We start from the raw sequence: 20748 nt of genomic DNA, 5'->3' as shown, positions 1-20748 counted from the left end.
AGAGAGAGCATAAGACTGGAGAGGGGACACAGAATCCAGATACAACCCATTACACATAATCCTTTCAAACAAAGACCCTTGTAAATGGAGGTGTGTAACATTTCCCCTTTGGCGAGGTGGTAGAGAGGGCACAAGGGCGCACGAGGAACCGGAGCAGGCCGGCAAGGCTAATCAGAGGCCAGTCTTTATCTGCACGGCTCCCTCCGCGCTACTGGATGTTTCCCAGGAAAGACGGTGTTGAAATGTAAACCACTAAATCCAGAGCAGCGGCATCAGGACTGAGTGAGCGAGTCAGAGAAAAAGCGAGAGCAAGAGGGAAGAAAAAGGAAGGAGAGAGTGAAAGGTGATCGACTGACTGAACTGAACCTCGGCTCCTGCCACAGAGAGGGCTTTCATGGCCCAGACTGTTCCCATAGCCCCGACTCCCGAGCACAGAAAATGGATCTACTCCGGCTCGGTAGCCGAGTTCTTTGTCCGGAGGCAGTGTGGCTGAATAGTTCTTATGACTGCTCGCATAGTCGCTAATAAACCCCAAGAGCACGGTGGTCTGTACAGTCCCACAGCACAGTTGTGACAATGATGTATAGTTCAGTCTGAACAGAAGAGGAACTTCACACAGCAAAGATGTAAAGCTGTAGAAATACATAATTTATAACCCTCGTTTAAAAACAGACATGATTTGTGATTCTTCCGAGCAGAAGAAGGTGTCTGCTTGCGTCCTTGATTTACTGATAGCAGTCTGCCTTTTGATGAGCACAGTGCTGTGAAGAAAGAAATAATAAAGTCCTGAAAAGTTTTGAGGAATACTGCAGACAGAGATGTTGTAGCATTTGGTGTAGCTTTTGTGTGATCAAAGTCTAACCAAACGGATGAAGTTTAAATGTGATGTTGCAGAAACACTTACAGGTGTGTTTCCGGGCCTGACAAGTATCTTGAGTTTCAGAAAGACTAATGCTGCGCTCCAAATCGCATACTTTTTCTTTTTGCTTTCAGTATGTATTGCAGCTGCCCTCACATTAGTATGTACTATTGCATGGAGTATGCATGGTACTTTAATGGTATAACAGTGCGTCTTGAACTTTGACCCTCTTGCTCTCATATATCCAACGTAGTCCTTGGCGCGAACTTTAAAGTAAACAGGAAATGTGTGTGATTTGGAACACAGCATTATCACTAAACATTACTGTGGAGAGACAACAAAATGTAATTTGCCAAGTTCACCAGAGACCCACAGAGCCATGCTGTTGTTACTTTACCATGTATGCAATTTAAAGTTACAACAGCATAGATTGTAGATGGAAATGAGTTTCTTCCATAGGGTGGTTCAGCCTTAGAGATACAGTAAGGAGCTTGGGAATCCGGAGGGCACTCGGAGTAAAGCCGCTGCTCCTTTGTGTCGAAAGGGGTCAGTTGAGGTGGTTCAGGCATCTGATCAGGATGCCTCCTGTGCGCCTCCTGTTAGAGGTGTTCTGGGCACGTCCCACTGGAGGGAGGCCCCAGGGCAGACCCAGAACATGCTGGAGGGATTACATATCTCATCTGGTCTGGCCGAGATGGAAAGTGTTGCTGGGGAGATGGTCATCTTGGGTGCTTTGCTTGGCCTGCTGCCCCGCGACCCGGCTCCAGTTAAGTGGATGAAAATGGATGGATGGCTGATTTATAGATTATAGTCATTTCGGCTTCTGTCAGTGAGCGGCCATTTGTCTGTGGCTCAGTCCATGTGACGCATCTTCATGGCAAGCATGCTGGCTCGTACTACAAAATGCGACTAGATGCAGTAGGTTATCCTGGTATTTTTTGTACACTGCATTTGACATACTATGTATTGGGTAGGGATGCACAATATTGGAGTTTTTGCCGATATCCGATATGCTGATATGTAACAACTAGGGATGGGAATTGAGAACCGGTTCCTGTTAAGAACCGGTTACAACTGGTTCAATTCATCGACATCATTAGCCTTTATGCTTGTCGATTCCCTTATCGATTCTTTTCATTACACCGAATCTATGCTCGTCAGTCAGCAGCACGTTCAACAATAAAGAAGACGTAATGGCGGAGAGACAGAAGCGGTCAAAGCCGTGGCTTCACTTCACGCTGTTAATAGCCTCCCTGAAGCTGCTAGCCCACTGTGGAGCCTCGCGCATCCCCGCTCCAGGTGGCAGGATGCTGTTGTTGTTAGTCTCACTGGAGCTGCTAGCCCGCTTTTTTTTCAAATCTTTCTCATCGTCTTTCTAAACTAGACCATGGCTTTAAGGTTCATTATAAAACGTTATGAAAGCAGATGTCTTGGGTTACAAACAACAGGAGGCGATATCATTAATTCACATCGATAAGGGAATCGATAAAGAATCGGATCGATAAGCAGAATCGATAATGGCATTGATATCAATAAAATCCCATCAATTCCCATCCCTAGTAACAACTCATTTGGCAGATAACCGACATCGATATATCCACTTAATTTGGCAGGTATCTAGTCAGGTTTTGACCTGATGGTGGCGCTAGATGAAAAGTCAGAGGATCGTCAGAGTTATTACAGTTCATCCTGCCGGGGACATGATTGTCTGGATTAAATTTTGTGGCAATCCATCTAAAAGTTTTTGAAATATGTCACAAACGTGAACTGCATGGTGGCGCTAGAGGAAATGTTGGGGTATCATTAGGGTTCATCCTCTGGGGACCATGAATGTCAAAATAGCGTGGAAATCCAAACAATATATGTCAAGAATTCCAATCTCTCAGCATCACGTCAGCATCACTCATCACAACGTCATGCCTGTTATGTTGCTAAAAATCATATGTTTGCATAAATATTTCTTAAGGAAAAATTAGACCCAAATTATAGACGTTTCTCAGACTTTGAACACATTACGTTGCATAAACCTGATTGTGTATTTTAATTAATTTTTTGCGTGTTTAGGTGGGGAACGTTTCCTTACATTAAGAGGTTGGTTTACTGGTTTATCCTCAATAGCATTGCAGGCTTTTCTTCTTTTGTGAAGCCACTTACTCAACAAAGAGCCTCCCTGTGCGGTGTTTGTCATCACCCTTGTCTTGCTTGCTTTCTGGGCCTGTCTTAAGTATTGTTTGTAGAAAAGGCTTCCTGAACTTCAAAGGGAGTAATTACAGAGGCAGTGAGCCAAAAGTTTGCCTCCAGGTTTGACAGAGGCAACCGCTTTTCACACCTTGACATGTTTCGAATGGTTACAAGCAGCAGCTGAACGGCTTCTGAAGCAGCCAGGAACGCGTTTTGAAATGTGTGATCATAAACTCTTAAGTGACTTGGAGCTCTGCGCGTTTGTCGGCATGAATATTGTTTCATGCACATACAGAGAATGTGACACTACAGAAGCTCAAGTTACTGCAAGCAGCAGTTTGTTCCCATTTTAAATGTACAAATGTGGCGTACTGCTGCTCCCTCTAACTTGCAAGTGGGTGTAATTGGCCTATAAAAGCAACCAATTAAATCATGAAAGAACAGAACGCGGCCAAGCCCAAGGGACTGGGATCAATGGCTCTTAGAAAACAGCCGGTTTTAGCAAAGCCCTCTGATTGGTTAAAGATACTTTCCAGCAGTGCTGATTTGTGCTCTAATGGCGGAACACAGTTTTTTTTACTTGTATTCTGCTGTTAGAGCACTAAAAGTGTAAAAGTGCTTGCTACACTCACTTTCAGCGAGCCAGGACAGAAATATATGGGTTTTTGTAGAAAAGCTGCACTACTCCAGAGGTTGCTCTTTACTCTGAAAATGCATGTTAGACTAATGATCAAAATCTTATCTCTTTAAGTGAAACCCATATTAAAAATTCCCCCACCCCACCCCAAAAGAGGGAACACTGTTTTATGTAACTGATCTTGGAAGAATGTGGGTCATCAGAAACTTCACTCCCACTCTAAGAAAATCTCTTTCTAGGCGGTAACTGAGATGTTTGATAAATTCAACCAGCAGTCGCTGCAGGCTGGGCAGCAATTTTGAACCATCTCCACTGAATTCTCGTCCCCAGTGGTGTCATTACCAAGGTCCAGAGCTGTTAGCCAGCCACATAGGTCTTCATTTGACTGATACCCATCGCCCACCACCCTTCAAGTAAATAAATTATTGTGTGCATGCTGTGTATGTTCTGCTGTGAGAGATAAAGCTATGTTTACTTGAAAGATATTATTTTAATTTCAAAATGCGAGTGCAGTTGTAGTAAAATATGAGGACATGTTGCAGCAGGGCCTTTTATGTCTCATTATTAATGCCTAATGTTAAAATAATAGCAAAAAGAATTGGCAAATCTTCACCTTTTCATCTTACCTAACTCAGGTAGCCAAAGAATCTGCACGTGTCTCCGTTTCTGTGTGAGAGAGCAAGGCAGTGTCACACAAACATGTTACTGAAACTGAGTTATGGTGTTCAGCCTTCTACTATCAGTTCCCAGTAAACAAAGATGGCCCAGACAAAGGTCTGGATGTGCAGACGAAATACTGCGTGTTTATAAAGAGACACCTGCTGAAGGGTGGGAACTAAGGATGTTGTGAGGCGTGACTGCCTCCGCAAGCACTGGTAACTGAACTTCATTTCTCCATCTTTTGGCTGACTAGCTGGGGATCCATTTGCAAATGTTCACCTGTATATTGCAACAAAACAACAAACACTGCTTTTGTGAGTTCATCTTTAAACTGCCACCCATCATGATAAAGCAAGTACTTCCTTTCAAAGAGCAGTTAACTTTGAATTGCTACGAATATTAGGACATTGGAAATCAAAATTTAAAAAGATAGAAGGCAGCAAAACGTTGCACAACATAGTTTTTTTCTGTTCATTTGACTTAGGCGCTGTGAAAATGTATGTAGGCACTGGGCCCAAGTCTTATAATTATTATATATTCAGGCATCATGTTGGCCAAGATGGTGGTGATGTTCTTATGTGAACAAACACATGAAAATACAAGGGCAACAGGAAATGACCTTGATCATTTTTGCTAACCTTGATAAGTCGATAGTATAATTAATGTGGCAGGCCTAGCTTCTTTTGTGATCAGACAGAGCAAACGGTAATGGCTTTAGTTATTTAGCAGGGTTTACATGTTTAGTTTTGTTATTAAAGCAGGTGGCATTAATGGAAAAGCCAAGAGTTATGTGATATGAAATGAGCTTCCGGGGATGTCGGTAGATAGTGGATAGAGCAGGCGCCCCATGTCCAAAGGCCTCGTCCTTGCCGCAGTGGCCCCGGCTCGGTTCTGGCTGGTGGTCTTTTGCTCTGCCCCCTTCACACTTAGCTGTCCTATCAATTAAAGGCAAAACACCCCAAAAATAATCCTTAAAATTAGTTTCCATTTCTCAGCGGAACGTTCAAATAACAGACCGTCTGATCTGTATTGAGAGAATAACTATTTCAGACCAGAAGAGGCCATGGAAGTCGAGCTAAAGAAGAGGATCTGAGATTTGAACGTTCCCACACCAGCTTGGAGAGATGGGGCAGGGAGAGAGAATGAATGGTGCACTTTACTTCCCCAACAAGCACTCTTGAGCGAGGTACTCCACTGCCAAATAGCTCCAGTGGGTCTGCTCAGTCGCCAAACTGCAAAGCAGAGTTAGGCTAAAAATGTGCATAGTTAATCAGCAATTTATCTGAGGATACAGTTGTTGAGAAAGATCCACTGTTATTTTAAGTTCTTTGTTCGCTATGTGTCTTTTAACACCTGTCCAAACTCCGCTGGCCAAGTTGGCTGACGCTCCAGGCCCTGAGATGACTGTAATGGGTAGAAGCCTTGTTCCTCAATGGCCGTGTCAGTGCCATTATGAATGGAAATGGAAACTCTTAAATACGAGATGACTCACACGGCAAAGCCTCTGTCCTAAGGCTCTGCTAACAATGGACACAAAGAACAGTCTATGTTTAGTTTGGCTCTGTGTTTCCTCGGTGCGTCGCCAAGAGTGGGTGTATAGGTCTGCCCACTGTAATGCTGTCAACTCGTACAGTATCTGCACTGCGGAGGTACTTCTGCTGTAAACAGAAAGTGGCTGGAACTACTTTTCACCAAAGTAGTTCCAGTTAGAAGTGGGGACAGTGAGGGGATGCTAGTGTTTTTGGACAAAACACATTGCAGTTGAATTATTAAATGTAATTTTAAATAAAATAAAATTCTATTCACTGCCATTGCATTGTTTTGGAGGTAGAATGCTCAAGACCTGGGTAAAGAAATTAATTTCCATGGATGATTATGAATTTTTGGTGAACCGACCCTTTAAATGCAAATGAAAAATGTGTGCCAGGGACTGTTTGTTATTAATGAGGGAGGAGGGTGTGTGTAAAACCAAGTCATTCTTGTATTTTTTTTTTGTATTGATTATTATTGAATCATAGAACCTGTTTGCGGGTTTGAAAGATATGTTTTCTTTAAAAATCACCAAAACTACTTCATTTTTAAGAGTCTCAAATTTCTGATGGCCTTTGAACACATCATGTGCAATTGAATACTTCAGTCAGGAAACCAAATCTGAGTTTGAAATTGGGATATGTCATCAAATTCACTTTACTCTACGATATTACACCACAAAAATATCGTAATACTTTGCTGTATCGATTTTTTTTTTTTTTTCCCCTACACCTTCCTGTTTGCTCGTTGCATTGGCTCCAATACCCACAGTTGGTGTGAATATAAAAAAAAATATGTTTAAATATGGTGGAAGGAGGGTCATGCATTTCCCCCTAGTCACTCATGGAGGCTCAAGGAAAAATATTTGTAGCTTCAGATATGGTTAATAAAAAAATTTAATAATTAAAATAAAATACAATAGTATAAAAGTCACACTCCAGCCATCCCCCTCCTCTGATAAATATAGTACAGTCTCTAACACAGTCACAAGCAACCCGCTGTCCAGGTTTTTATGGTCATAGTAGTATGCAGGGTTTCTGCACACGTTGCTGTGATTTATACTGTTTAACCCCTGCGCACTGCTCCACTATTAATCTGTTTGCTGCATCTTTTTCGTTAGCTTTCACGCTCACCTCTTCACAGCTTGCTGATCGTACCCTGTCAGTCTGGTTTGTCTGACCTCCTTATGTGTATCTACACAAGCAGCTCCTCAGATCAGATACTCCTCCACAGTGTTGTTATGACTCTGAGGTTATCTGTGCATTCCTCTCAAACTCCCCTGGGATGTGGGCTGAGAAAAGACTCACTCCTCGCCGCTTATTGTTGCACCTCTCTTCATGTACTGTCGGTCGCCGTGTGAGACCCAGGTGCTGACACCCCGAGCTGTTGATGATGAGAAGCCGGCGAGGGCGCCATTGTTTACCTGACTAACCTCTTTCATGCTCACGCCTCCTTTTCCATCCCTAACTTTCTCTCTTTCTCTCCCCTCCTCCTCTTGTCTGCCTCTCTCATCACTCCTGTCATGTTAACTTTGCTTGTTTAACACACTAACCTGTGGCAGGCGAGGCTGCAGACATCAGATCCCCCTGTGGACACACACAGTCAGGAAATTACATCCATTAGAGAAAGTGCCGGTGACGCTGCAGACAGTGTACAGAGAGTTCAAACTAGTAGCTGAGCCCACAGCCCTGTCTGCTCGCACGCTGTGAAAATCAACCAAGTAAACAAATGTCATGTCGGAGCATGTGTGTACGTGTACCCTTTTTTTCAGTGTTGTTTTTGTGCTGCACACTGCTGGAGTGTTTGGGAAGATAACTGCCCTTCGGTCCTTGAGGCTGCTCTGCGACTGACCTCTGACCTTTGTGTGGAGTTGGAAAACTAAAAGGGGATATTCATGTAAGGATTAGTGAGATATCTCATTCACATGTAATTACTCTCAATCATGACGAACCCTAATCAAGAATAATTTTAGATTAAAGCTGCACTGACCATTTTTTTTTAATCAGCAAAGGGTCAGTTAAAACTGTGTGTAATGTGAAAGGGGCCCCTCGTAATGACAACCCACAATTATCACCTGACTCGGCAGTTCTCCTCAGTATTTTAGGGTGCTTTCACACCTGCCCTGTTTGGTTCAGTTCAATCAAACTCGAGTTTGTTTGCCCTCTAAGTGCGGTTCATTTGGGCAGGTGTGAACACAGCAATCACACTCAGGTGCGCACCAAACAACAGGACTGAGACCTTCTTAAAGAGGTGGTCTCAGTCCGGTTACAAACAAGCTCTGGTGCGGTTCATTTGTGGTGAGAACATGTTGCGACCTGGATCTGAACCAACTGCAGTCACATGACATATTGTTTGGGTTAAACATGAGCATGTTACAGTCCTGGAGGATTATTAATGTGCACCTCCTCCTGTACTGCCTTAATATGCACATTCAGCACATCCAATGCATCAAAACATTGTTTTCTAGTTGGAGCCGCGCCTCGTTTTCAAACTGTATGGTTTGACTAAAATGAACAATGACAGCAATATAGTCCACGATGAGCAGCGCTAAAATCAACCTGCGTAGTTGTCCCTCCATTGTGACATTAGAAAGTGTCACATTTATCTTGAAAGTGTACTCTTCTTCAACGTTTGGTTTACTTCCTGGATTTTTCCCACATGGAAATTCTGACCAATCAAGAGCGGCTGTCTCGCACAAGCATCTGATCTGGTAACAAACTTAGTCCCTGATTCAACTCTGACACAAATAAGGGTGCTTTATGCTTTAAATACTTCTGTTCTTGTTAATGTAGTGAGACTGGTAGGTTTTTAAAGCTGCAAAACAAATCATTAGTAATCCATTTCTCTGTTTTGTGCCTCCTCGTCTGCTCTTTTCTCCGCCCTCCTGCATGTGACCCATAAATCAATCTCAGCGCACCATCTTGAAGGATGCCTCAATTCCTAAAATGCCTCTAAAGGAGGGAGGAGGCTTGCTAGAATAGCAGAGTGAGAATGCACAGGTGAATCTTTTGTGGAAGTCTTTGCGGTACCCGTGACTCTTAAAAGAGGCGTAACATACAGCTGATGATGCATCTCGTCATATTCAATAGACCTTACTTTAAAATGAAGGCTCTGACGCATGGATGTTTCATTTTGTTAACTGTCTGTTACCTTGACTCCTCTCTCCTTGTGTTTCCCCCTTGTCTCCTCCACTAAGACTAAGTTGGGAGGAGAGGAGGCGAGGAAAGGAATCAAGGATGTTCAAAGTGAGAAATGAGAAGAGAGGAAAGCATTCCAGCCTTTGCTTTGGATGCCAGCCGTTCTTACTGCACATAAATGGAAACCGAGCTGGCTGAATGCTGACATGACTGTAGTCTTAGACTTTTTTATTATTATATGGATACGAATGAATTAAATTTCCTTACAGTGCCAGCTCTCTGAAGATGGATTTAAGTGCAACTTGATCAGCTGGCTTCAATATCCTTCGTATTAACGCCTATTAATGCAGCTTGAGCTGTTCATAAGATTTTGGACTCCACTTTAAAGGGGCCATCGAATGCCATAGACGTCAACAGTGGTCACAGCAGAAGTGTTCTGCAGCCCTTTCATTAGGTCTATCATTTATGGTTGGGAATCATCCCTTTCATGTGGCTGCCTTGTTCCCAGGGATCCAGGATCCAGGGGCCTTGTGGTTGTGGCGCGTTAGAGACCCCTGTATGCTGGTATCATCTTGTAGCCAAGGGGCAGGGAGCGACTGGTGGGTAAGAAGAGATGATAATCCCTTCTCTGGTGCTCTCATGCGAGGCGCTTCACTGCAGGCCGGGCAAAACCTGCGCTCACTTTCTACCTGCTGAGCCAGTTTCAGGATGGCAGCCGCAGACTCCCCCGGTGTGTGTGCGTGTTTGACTGCCCGTACCTTTCTGTGCGTCCATGCATTCAGAATCGCTGTGTGAAACTCTTTGCGTCTCCATTCATGCGTGCCTGTGCAGACATGCTTGGTGTTTGAGCGAGCGTGTGTGTGTGTGTGTGTTTGAGTGTGTGTGCGTTGGAGGTGACCCATGCAGGAAAGAGGGGGAGGGGGAGAGCGCCTATTTACATTGGCAGCCACACAAGGGGAAATGAACTGACTTCAAAGCGGGCGTGCAGCTGAATTGTAAAGCGAGCGAGGGAGTCCTCCACGCATGAGCTGGCAGACAGGCTCTCAAAACACAGACAGACATTCCCAGGGCTCACTCGCCGGCTGCGCAGTCATATTTGCTCTACAGCACTAGTCACAGTCTGGTGTAATGAGAGTGTGTGTATGAGTGTGTGTGAGCTCAGTACCACCCCTATAAAACACTATAAAATGTCCATTGTACCTTTTTAGTTTTGTTAAAGGCAGAAACAGAAAGATTTTGAGAACTTCACAGCTGTGTTTTACTACATGCAGTCTGTTGGATCATAACACCATCTGAGGCCTGGTGGAGGTGTCCACAAAGCTTGTTTCTCTGGCTCTGAGCCTGTTACACTTCTTTCAATATAGGGAGAACGAGTGAGGGTGCAGGTCTTTGAGGGTCTTGACAAACCAAGCCGACGGTCGGCTGTTGGCCAGTGTTGGGCCGTAGGTCAGAGTTGCCCTAGTTTTTGTGGTTTGTCCTGCACGTTGGCACCAGTTGGCCCTTGTTGCCTGTTTTTTGGCCGATTAAGCATGTTGAATCGGCATTTGAGCCGTCAGAACCTGTCTGTGGATGAAATCCCTGTGATTGACCGTTCAGCTCTGTGCAGGAGAAGTGAAACAGAAGTGAGGAAAGTAAACAAACAGCTAGAGTCGAGAGAGAGAGATCTAAACAGACTTGTGATATTAGGTAAGATTATGTTTTCAGCTACTGAGTCTTTAGCATAATCGGTTCACAGTGGTTAGTGTTATTGTTTGCTGTGGCACGATAAATATAATTTGGTCTTTCAACATTGGGTTGTGTCGTTAATGTGCCAACTGGCTCACTGGCGCATCTTGAATCCATCCTGTTGGTCGTCTACTTTCCCTTTTGAATGACGAATACAGACTACCACCACCTACTGATACATGTATGGAGAGTTACTTCCTGTCACGCAGGTGCCGAAAGTATGTGCTAGTTGGCCATTTGCTGTAGTCTTTACGGTGCGTTCAAGTGCAGCTTTTTGGCTGAGATACTGGCAAGAGGAGGAGATGCAATAGTTGGCCTTTGTTGACGGTTTGATGTGTCTTGGCCTTAATGATTGGATATAACTGAGTTTGTCCATCTAATGATTAGTGGTTCGATCCCCGCGTCCTCCAGTCTGTATGTCGAAGTATCTTTGGGCAAGATACTGAACCCCAAATTGCTCCTGATGGCTGTTCCATCGGTGTGTGAGAGAATGTTAATGGTAAGTGAGTAGCAGGTTGCATCGTGTATGGTAGCCTCGGCCAGCAGTGTGTAAATGTGTGTGAATGGGTGCATGTGACATGTAGTATAAAGGACTTTGAGTAGTGGGAAGACTAGAAAGGTGCTACAAGTGCAGTCCATTTACAGTTTAAAATTTGGGAATTTCCCTACAGTTCCACTTTAAAGTGGAATGTCAGGAATCCAATGTTGTTCACAATAAAATAATTCGATTCACACAGGGAATTTTTTTGTACTTTGAATGTAAATAAGGTGCCAGAGTGCATAAAAAGAATTGAATTATTGCCACGAGAGGATCCCCCAGACCCCCTGATAAAGGTCCAGGCTAAGCCCCAAATGTCCTCAAATCCTAGACCCGCCCCTGCATACACCTGACCTGTGCAGGGCTGCTGCGCCTGAATTTGCCTCTTTGCAAATCCAAACACTGAAAAGTTGAAAACAGGCAATTCATGTATTATATATACTGTTTAATATTATTAATGATCGTTTATTAAGTTGCCCCTTGTATCCTGTCTTTTCTCAAAAGTGGCTCCAGGGCAATGCAAGTTGAGAATGCCTGGACTACACACATCAAATTGGGCATCCAGATGTCAAAAATAAATCCATCCTTATTAGTCTCAGAAGCAGCAGCTTGTATCTAAAAACTTAACTAGATCTCATCTTAATTTAGGATAAAAAAAAAATTACTTTCTTTAAAGGCTTTCTTAAATTAGCCCCTCTTCTACCTCAGAGTGCTCTATATTGTAAAACCACTGCAGTGACTTCAGCTTAAATGTTCCAGAAAAGCTGCACTCTTCCTGTTAGAATGAGGTGAGATGATGGAAAATGGAAAACCAGTTCATCCCAGTGCCCAGCCAGAGCTTTTCCCTTCCCAGAGACAGCTGTGCATTGGACACACACACACACACACACACACACACAAGCTCTAAGACTTTCTGCTTTGTGTTTGTGTGTGACAGGGATGCTGCAGAGACGGCCAACCATAGAGGACTTTGTTGATGCGCTCGTGTCGGAGCTCAACCCAAACTTTGAGACCTTCATCATGGACTCTGAAAGCTGAAAGATGCCTGTGGCACCATGGAAACAGACTTGAACCCGCACAAGGCAAAGAGACAATACACTAATGATGCATGGGCCAAGAGGTGAAAGACGTGGCATCAGGGTGCACGCTCTTACTAAGCATCTTTACTTTTTCTAGAAATGATATATTGCTGGTCGCTGTTGAAGTTACATTGACTTATTTTTTATATATTTGGCTAATTCTGCTGTAATTTAAGGATAATATGGAAAGAAATGAAGACTTTCCACTAGCCGCTAAAAGCTCCTGATTATCTCTGAATATTGATTTTTCCAGATTATGGTGAATTTTGTCCCATTCATAGACACTTTCCCAATGCTCTAGATTCCCGTTGTGTCATCATTAATGGTATTCTAACAGGTTAAACAGATACTTGAGCCGTGCAAGATACCGTTGGTTCAACATCATAAAACAATTTTGAGTTTATACGTATGCTTTTTCACCTTTTTTGTTGCAGATTGTTGTTAAAAAAACAGAAAATGTCCTCTGTAATGTAACATACTCATATAAATGTCACCAAGTTCCTATTTATGTGGTTCTCATTGTTTAATTTGCTTTTATTCTCATTAATTCCTCATCTAGTATCCCCTCATTAAATGTCAGTTTTCAGCTCCCATACGAGCAGCACATTGTTTTTTCCTGATCAAATCAGCGTGAGGAAGAATACTTAATCTGCTCTTCCTGTCATGTGGTCATTGTTTAGGCTCTAAATTAATGCCGCTCCATCTGTTTTGTCTGTCTGGAGTTTTGAGGGGGGAGGAGGAGGAGGAGTGTTTGGTGCGCTGGAGGTCAGAGAGAGAAAATCAGCACTTTGTGTTAAGCATTTTCAAAGACATTAGAAAGTCGTGGACATTTTAAACAGGATTGTCTGAGCCGAGAACTTTTTACTCCGCACTGCGTTAAAGTCTTTCAAACATCACTTTGAAGCAGAGCCTCTTGCAGCTTGGTCTCTGAAGAACTTTTTCCACAGACGCTCCAGAACAGTCTCTTCAACAAAGCGGCTGTTTGCATCTGTTTCGACAGATTCAGCCAGTAATTATCAGCTGAGCTGGGACTGCAGCTGCTGCCTGTAACAATGTCCTTGCTTGCCTCGCTCAGATATGAGACCCGAGGCAGGCAGCGAGAAGCAGCTTTTCATGGTTATTGAAGGTGCGAACACGCCATCAATGAGAGAGACTGAGTGAGCTGGGTGGCTCTGGCCACACAGCAACTTGACTGATCGTCTGGATGTGACGGTCATTTTAGACTTAACTTCACCCTCAACTACATCCTCCAAAATGATCATTAAGTTTAACCAGCACCGCTAAACGAGTTTAAAAATCTGTTTAAATAACCACTGAGCATCATAACCTTGATAAGATAGGATTTATTGTAGGATCGTTGTATTAGACTTCATCAGTTTTGGCGAGGTTTAATTAGTAATGAACTGGCAACTGAGTGTGTCTTCTGTGGCTCTGGAGGAGCTTTGTAAAGTTTGGAAAAACCCAATGATGTCATCAATTTGGGCTTAGAGACAACAGACATTTACGGTAAGCCTGTATTACAGAGAGGGTCTGATGTCAAGACACTGAGTTCTAGAGCTGCAGTTAACGGTTGTTAAAGATCTTCTTGAATATTTGTTTCAGAATAATAAATTGTTTTGTCTATAAAATGTGGAAAATAGGGGGATATTCTTAAAGTCTACATAATGCTTGTGTTGTCTGATCCCCGAAATTTTCTGTCGATTGTTTTATGCTCTGAAGTTGGATTATGGGAAGGATTCAGAGTTTTTGAGGCTTAAACGAAACTAGAGACAAAGAGCCTGTTTACACCTGGTATTAACATGTGTTTCAGTGATACGAACATACATTGCCATTCACAAATGTGTCTCATGTCTCCAGCTGACCACCTGTGTTCAGGTTTCATCATTACCTACATCACTTACACGAGGTCAAAGGGCCCTGCATGCAGTTTTTATGTCCACACTCTCACTAGCATGCTCGCTAGTCACATTAGCATAGTGGTTCCCAGCTGGTGACTCGCGAACGTGTCAAGTTAGTAAAAAACACACTTTAATTTTGAAGTACAGTGAATTTACAACACAAGCTTTTATTTTGGAGTGCTATTTCCTGCTGTAGAGTCAGTGCATAACAGGAAGCTACTTAACAAAGACAGCGAACTAGTCTGATGACATGGCCAAATGCAAGTATGACACTGAATATATTGAACTTTGTGGACATTAAACTAATGGCTAATGAGAAATCTGGACTCTGTGGCTGAACCAGTTGGGAACCACTGTATTAGCGGTTGTGTCAGTACATATTGCTGTCGGCAGAATTCAGCATGTCCACTTCCATATGGCAAAACGATGGATGGTCACGTATCACTTGGTCCAACTCATTGTAAAATGGTTAAGTTACAGAGTGTTAGTGTGGTGTCACCTAAACAACCACAATGTCTTGCCTTGATGACGTCGTCCTGGTCAGAGATACATCAGCAAACACAATACAAAAGCTATGTGTGTCTTGGTGGTTGTTTACACTTAGAGGCATTCGCACCAGGATAGTTCAGGGGACTCTGTTTGATTGGCCAGGGAATGCCGAAAAAGTTCACACCTTCATTTGGTTCGGGTCACTTTCACACTGCACTTTTTAAAGCGGACCAAACCACCTGGACAACGTCACGCAGTTATAACAGCTGATTGTTTGGGGGCGGTATTGCCCGAAATGACCACTGACCAGGAGGAAAAAAAGCATGAGGAAGAAGAAGACAGGCCAGGACCGAAAATGCAAATCCATCCCCTTCAGCCGGCTTGGTCACCTCAAAAACAATGGACCAACACCAAATTTATTCAGTCTTGGGGTTTCTGTTTTTACTTTGGTGTTCAAACCAAATTGTTTTTTCACAAGAAGCTGCCCAGTGTGTTGCCCTACGTCACTTCCTCTCTTCGGTTCACTTCCTCTCTTTGGTTCGCTGGATAGTCAGTTTGCATTTCCCACTGCAAGCAAACAGCACCAGGGTTCACTTGTAAGTGAACTGAGACCACCAGTTTTCAAGCGGACAAGAATTTGCTCGTTTGGTCCGCACCAGAGTTCGAATGAGCGTCCACACCACTCAAAACAAACCCAACTATCCGTGGAAGCGGACCAGGGTTCGTTTAAAGCAGACCAAATAGCGCCAGGGTGAATGCGTCCTTATATTTAGCGCTGTCCACGTGTGATCTGATCACCCAAGCTGCGTGTTAATACCAGGTGTAAACAGGGCCAAAAGGCAGGATGAGTCGGTCTGAGGTATCAACTGTCAAACCTCTTTTTTAAATTTGTTTTACGCAAGTCCTTCAACGTTATGAAAGTGCGTTGCCTAATTGTTTGATTCAACAAATCCACTGAATAATTGAGAAAATAAATTCCACGGTGTGTAAACTTGTTCAAGTGGTTTATTTACAAAAACAATATGTGGCAGTGACCAATCACAACCATCAACACTATAACTGGGGGAAGAAAAGCAAAACATCATCAGTCATGTCTATGTTACAAAAATATTGACCTATTTAGTATTTTACAGTATCTACAACACATTTATCACTTAAACATTCCTCGTCTTTACTTGTTCCATATTATCAAGATTGTCTTCAATGTGCAACATAATTACTTTTGACACTTTTTCTTCACGCCTCAAATTTTGTTACCTTTACACACAAAAGCTTCATAACACCAGCTGCTGCTAGATCAGTGGTACAGTTTGTTCTCCTACATGTGAAGATGCGAGACATTCTCGAGGCGGAGCAGAGGCTCACTTTGATTCACTTTGCTCGGCGCGGATAAGTCAATAGTCCTTGACATTTGAACTTCATTTGATTTCACCTTCTGGGCCAGCGAGTTCACATTTTGTGTGCGTGTGAGAGAGTGTGTGTGTGTGTGTGTGTGTGTATTTCTATCCCTTTGCCCTCATGCTTTGCCTTCCTCAGCAGTGCTTTTGTTGTTTTATGTATGTACATGTTCTGTTTGGACCCAGTGATGAGGGGCTCTGAGGTCAGCAGGAGGCATTTCAAAAAGGTGGGGTGCGACCACACTTGAGAGTGGCTGCTGCCTGTCTGTACAAGGGGGGGGGGGTTAGTGAGTAATCTGATCCGGGATCTGGCCGCGGCTGTTGTTGAGTCCAGGGTGGTTCAAGGGTGGAACACGAGCCAAAGAAATCCATGTCATCCTGGAAAGAGAGCAGGAAGAGGAACACAGACACGCAGTGATTAGTAACGTATCTACCCAGAGCCAGCCAGGGGCCGACTTAAAACAGGATAGTCTTGTCTACATCAAAGAGCTCGTGCTTTCTCTTGTTTCTTTTACCAGCTGCTCTTCATGGACACACACATAGCAATGTGTCAGGCCATAAAAATGGAGCCCGACAGTTAATCACATGCAGCACATTGAGAGAAAATGCATCCTCTCTCGCAGAATCAGTCTGTTAATGTCTGCAGGAGTTCGCAGATACAGCTCAGAGGGTTGACGCTATTTATGTAATATATTCTCTGAGTTTTCTGGAGTGGGAGAGGCCATGTTTTCTTCTTTGAAGTTTGCTCTCACATACTGTACTTCCCTCTTTGCTTGACACTCTAAAGAATCAGAGGAACATTTAGCTGTTTGCTTTGAGGCAACTAATCTGAAATGCCAAGGGAGTGTCCTCACACACCTGTTGCAACTTTAATGAAGAAAACTGATTCATATCCAGGGGAGTGATAAACAAACCAGATGGGACCATTAGGAAAAAAAAGTGTGCAGTTTTGTGTCTCGAAATTGGAAATCCTGCAAAGTTAATAATCAAAAATCATGTATAGGTTTCTGGTCTTTTGCATGAGAGCATTACGTCACCTCACCTTCCTGACTTGAGTGCTGTTTGGGGAGAAGTGCATCTGTCACAGCTTCACTGTAGCTCTGTCTGGTCCTCTCAGGTGAGTTCTCCCTTGACCTGCGCCCTTCCTCTTCATCCCCATCTTCTTCTTCCACCTCCAGTCTCCCTGCAGGATCGGCGTTGCACTGAGGCAGCCCGAGACACTCTGCAGGCTCTAAACTCCCTCTCATCCCATCAGCCTCTTTGCACGCAGACTCTGGATGTTCTCCCAGCTGTGTCGGGGGACCCTCCTCATCCTGGGGTGTATTTCTGGGGAGCGTAATGAAGAAAGAGATTATTATCACCGTGAATCTGTTTGAAGCCACACCCTGTGGTGCTTCACTTTTATGCACGATGTCTGTTTGTTCTCAGTGCTTCAAAGGATCTAATTAACCCCATTAAATTATGTCTACAGCACCTTGAATAGCGGCAGAAACAAGCATGCTGTCATGTGTTTACCTGCCTGCTATTACCAGGTTTACTGTGGGTGTAGCGAACACTAGCTGATGGGGAGAAGCACTGTGTGAACTACTTTTAGCTTTGTATTATTCTCAGTGTATGACCACAAGTTCACTTCTTACCTAACATGTTTTATTTTCTAACAGTTTAATATTCTGGGACCTGCAGAGCCACACTAATCATCCTCTATACGTTGAGCCATATGTACGCTGTGATTTATTTAAATTGGAAAGGCATGCAGTTGTGTACATGATTGTAATTGTATTTTGTTTGTTGGGTGGTTAATGTTAGGTTTGGCTATAGGCCAGCTGCAAAGGTTCAGCTCAGTCAGCAGAGCGTGGTGCAAACATTGCAAGGTTTTGTAGATATTTCCCTCTGGGCTGAAAAATGTTGGCAGTCATGGTGTTGCCAGGCAGTTTAGATAGGTGTTCCCCAAACACTGTGCTACATTCAGTCGTAATGTGGAGTTCATCAACTGCAACTGTTCAGTCCGAGTTAGTGTTCATGTTCTTTGTCCTTTCCCACCACCCACTATTCTTTCAAAAGGTTGGAAAAATGATATCTTTTCCAATTTTGGTCACATTTCTTTCAAATTAACAAGCATACAGTTTCCTCACCCATCACTGAGGCTCATCTGGGACTGGAAGGGACTGTTGTCCAGGCTGCGGCCCAGACTGCAGCTCTCATCACAGCACAGAGACGGGATCAGGTGGACTGGACCTGAACATCACACATACAGAAACATGGAAATTCACCCACCTGCCATCACCTCCTAGTCTAAAAGCACAATAAGCCACTCCACAGTGCACCACTGAAGTCTGAATACAATGCTTTCATTATAGTCATCAGTTGTTTGATCAGCTACAGCTGTAGTATAATGTCTCTTTAGTCTGAACCACAACCTACCACAGGTGTGTCCGGGGCCCAGGTGACACTGGCAGCAGGGTCTCTGGGGGAAGTCGTGGAGCCAGCGTGGGTCCAGGCAGGACAGCTCTGCTCCGCTGTACGGACAATCCTGGGACCTCAGAGAGGCCGCTGAGGAAAGATGGAGACAGTCAACGACCGAGACATACACCCATAACCCATACAGCAGAGCTCGTCTACAGGTACCACTTTTATAAAAATAATAGTGTATCCTTTAGCAGGGCTTTATATTTTGTCTTACTAATGATTTACAGCTCAGTTAAGCCAATAAAAGGAACAACTTCTGGGTTGCCAGGTTGTGAAAAATCTCACCAGTCTGGACTGACATAACCATTCATCATCTGGACCAAATGCATTTTAACAACCTTTAAATCATTTCAGCAAACAGACACTCAAAGAAGTTTTTCCCAACATGACCTTTTATAAAGTATGCCTCATTACAAGTTGGTGCCTTTCTACTTTTATAGCATAAACACTTCACTCCAATAAGGATAAGAGAAACTAGTCTGGGTTTTTTATGAGTAATTGTTGCTGTCAGGTGAAATCCTCGCAGCTTCAGTCGTGGTGTTTATCTGACTAAACTTACATGCCCTCCTATGCGTTGGGAAATGCCTCACCACCCTCGGGTCCATGAGGCCGATTAAAATTCTTTAGTATAATTTAAAAAGTGACTGTGTTAGTGTTTTGCAGCAGCTTGGGTGAAGGGTGGGGTGCATGTTTGGACTGAGCGAAAAATATTTAACTCGTGCATTCACCTTACGCCGTTTCAGTGAGAAAAACACACAAGTGGTAACGCCTTGGTTACTTCTGCCACACTCTTTGTTTCAGGGCGAGCTCACCGGGGAAACATGATGTCATTAACCCTTTGCCCTGGGAAGTTTCACATACTCAAAACGCATTTGGCCTCAAGAATGCTGCTCATTATACAAGTTCCCACAAATATGCAACATCAGGGTTTAATAAGGCTTAACACTGGAGCTCGCGACTGACAGATGAACTGGCACTCTGTTTGTGCAGCTCACAAAAGAGTGATGAAATCATACTTATCCAGCTGTATATGCTCCTCTTCATTTACCTTATTAAGGGCTCCATAAGTGCCACTCATATCGTAAAGTATTTAGCTCTTCAACAGCACTGATCCCTGCAGTGCGCTAAAAAAAAAAAAAGCTTCCAGCTACAACTTCCACACAAGCGCCTGCTCAGTACACCTCGAAGCACACAAGTGAATAACACATTGGGGATAACATATCAGCATGTATATCTTCTTTGTTTGCTCTGTGTGATAACTGAATATAAAGTATGAGCTTTCCCTTTAATCTCGAGTACAGAACAAATTGTACCAGAGATTCATTGGCTGTGCATTGAAATGCCAGCACCTGGGGAGGGGGTCAAAGTTCAATGCTCACTGCATAGACCTACATGCAACCCTGGCTTGAGAAGAATGCACTGCGTCTATAGAGAGCAGTTGCAGTGGTGCATTTAAAGTCTTTTAAAATGTGAACCTAACTTTAGGCTGCTCTTCAAAGCACCACTCATTATTTGTAATTTGTTTTAAAGAAGCCCCTAAAGCCTCTTCTTGGCATTTATTAAATTTAGACTTTTTGGACAATGTGAACAAGTGTGTGCAGATGTTGTGACTCACCGCTGGGCTTCTTCTCCAGCAGCTGTCTCTTGCAGTAGATGACACACAGGACCAGCAGGGCCAGCAGCACGGTGGCCAGAGCGCTGCAGATGACCGCGGCCAGGGCCATGTCCCGCGGGCTGGTCACCACCGAGGGCAGCGGCACCAGGTTCACACGCCCACTGCCTGCGAAGAAAGTGGAGGGAGGTGAGTGTGATATACAGCTGAACAGCAGGGCGTAAAATGTTGACTGATTCTTTGATTGACCACATGGCAGCGGACCTAGTCAGCTTATTTCAAGGTGATGAGTGGCATTCACATTAGACCAAAGTAAATACACAACTTATCTCTCATATTAAGCAGTTATGGGATAACACATAACAAGGAGCAGTAGCTTCACATAATCCGACACTCCTCAGCCAATCAGAGCTGGGTAACGTGAGACAAATTATTCCTTTGCGCCTCGAGCCAGTCATCTCGTTGCTAAAGTCTAATGAAATACGCAGAGGAGTTCAAAGAGAAAACGCCTGTGGTGGATTCCCTATTTATCTGCCTCTG

General features: G+C 43.7%; 2 protein-coding genes across 3 annotated transcripts in view; one reads left to right on the top strand and one right to left on the bottom strand.

Annotated features, from left to right (window-relative positions):
• Nucleotides 1–12850, top strand: part of LOC126402461 (mitochondrial intermediate peptidase-like) — a 38946-nt gene extending 26096 nt beyond the window's left edge. For both annotated transcript variants that reach the window (XM_050064486.1, XM_050064477.1), the window contains one exon: nucleotides 12205–12850. In XM_050064486.1, coding sequence (XP_049920443.1) covers nucleotides 12205–12305 — 101 coding nt within the window. In that variant the 3' untranslated portion in view covers nucleotides 12306–12850. The remainder of the gene's footprint in view (nucleotides 1–12204) is intronic.
• LOC126402475 (tumor necrosis factor receptor superfamily member 19-like) overlaps nucleotides 12780–20748 on the bottom strand; it is a 25160-nt gene continuing 17191 nt past the window's right edge. Inside the window, exons 6-10 of the mRNA XM_050064500.1 lie at nucleotides 20212–20376; nucleotides 18552–18680; nucleotides 18263–18365; nucleotides 17173–17456; nucleotides 12780–16508 (exon numbers count right to left, since the gene is read on the bottom strand). Coding sequence (XP_049920457.1) covers nucleotides 16504–16508; nucleotides 17173–17456; nucleotides 18263–18365; nucleotides 18552–18680; nucleotides 20212–20376 — 686 coding nt within the window. The 3' untranslated portion in view covers nucleotides 12780–16503. The remainder of the gene's footprint in view (nucleotides 16509–17172; nucleotides 17457–18262; nucleotides 18366–18551; nucleotides 18681–20211; nucleotides 20377–20748) is intronic.

The sequence above is a fragment of the Epinephelus moara genome, chromosome 2 (genome assembly GCF_006386435.1).
Source record: "Epinephelus moara isolate mb chromosome 2, YSFRI_EMoa_1.0, whole genome shotgun sequence".
Lineage (NCBI taxonomy): Eukaryota > Metazoa > Chordata > Actinopteri > Perciformes > Serranidae > Epinephelus > Epinephelus moara.
Note: the sequence above shows the minus strand (reverse complement) of the source record. Positions and strands in the feature narration are given on the sequence as shown.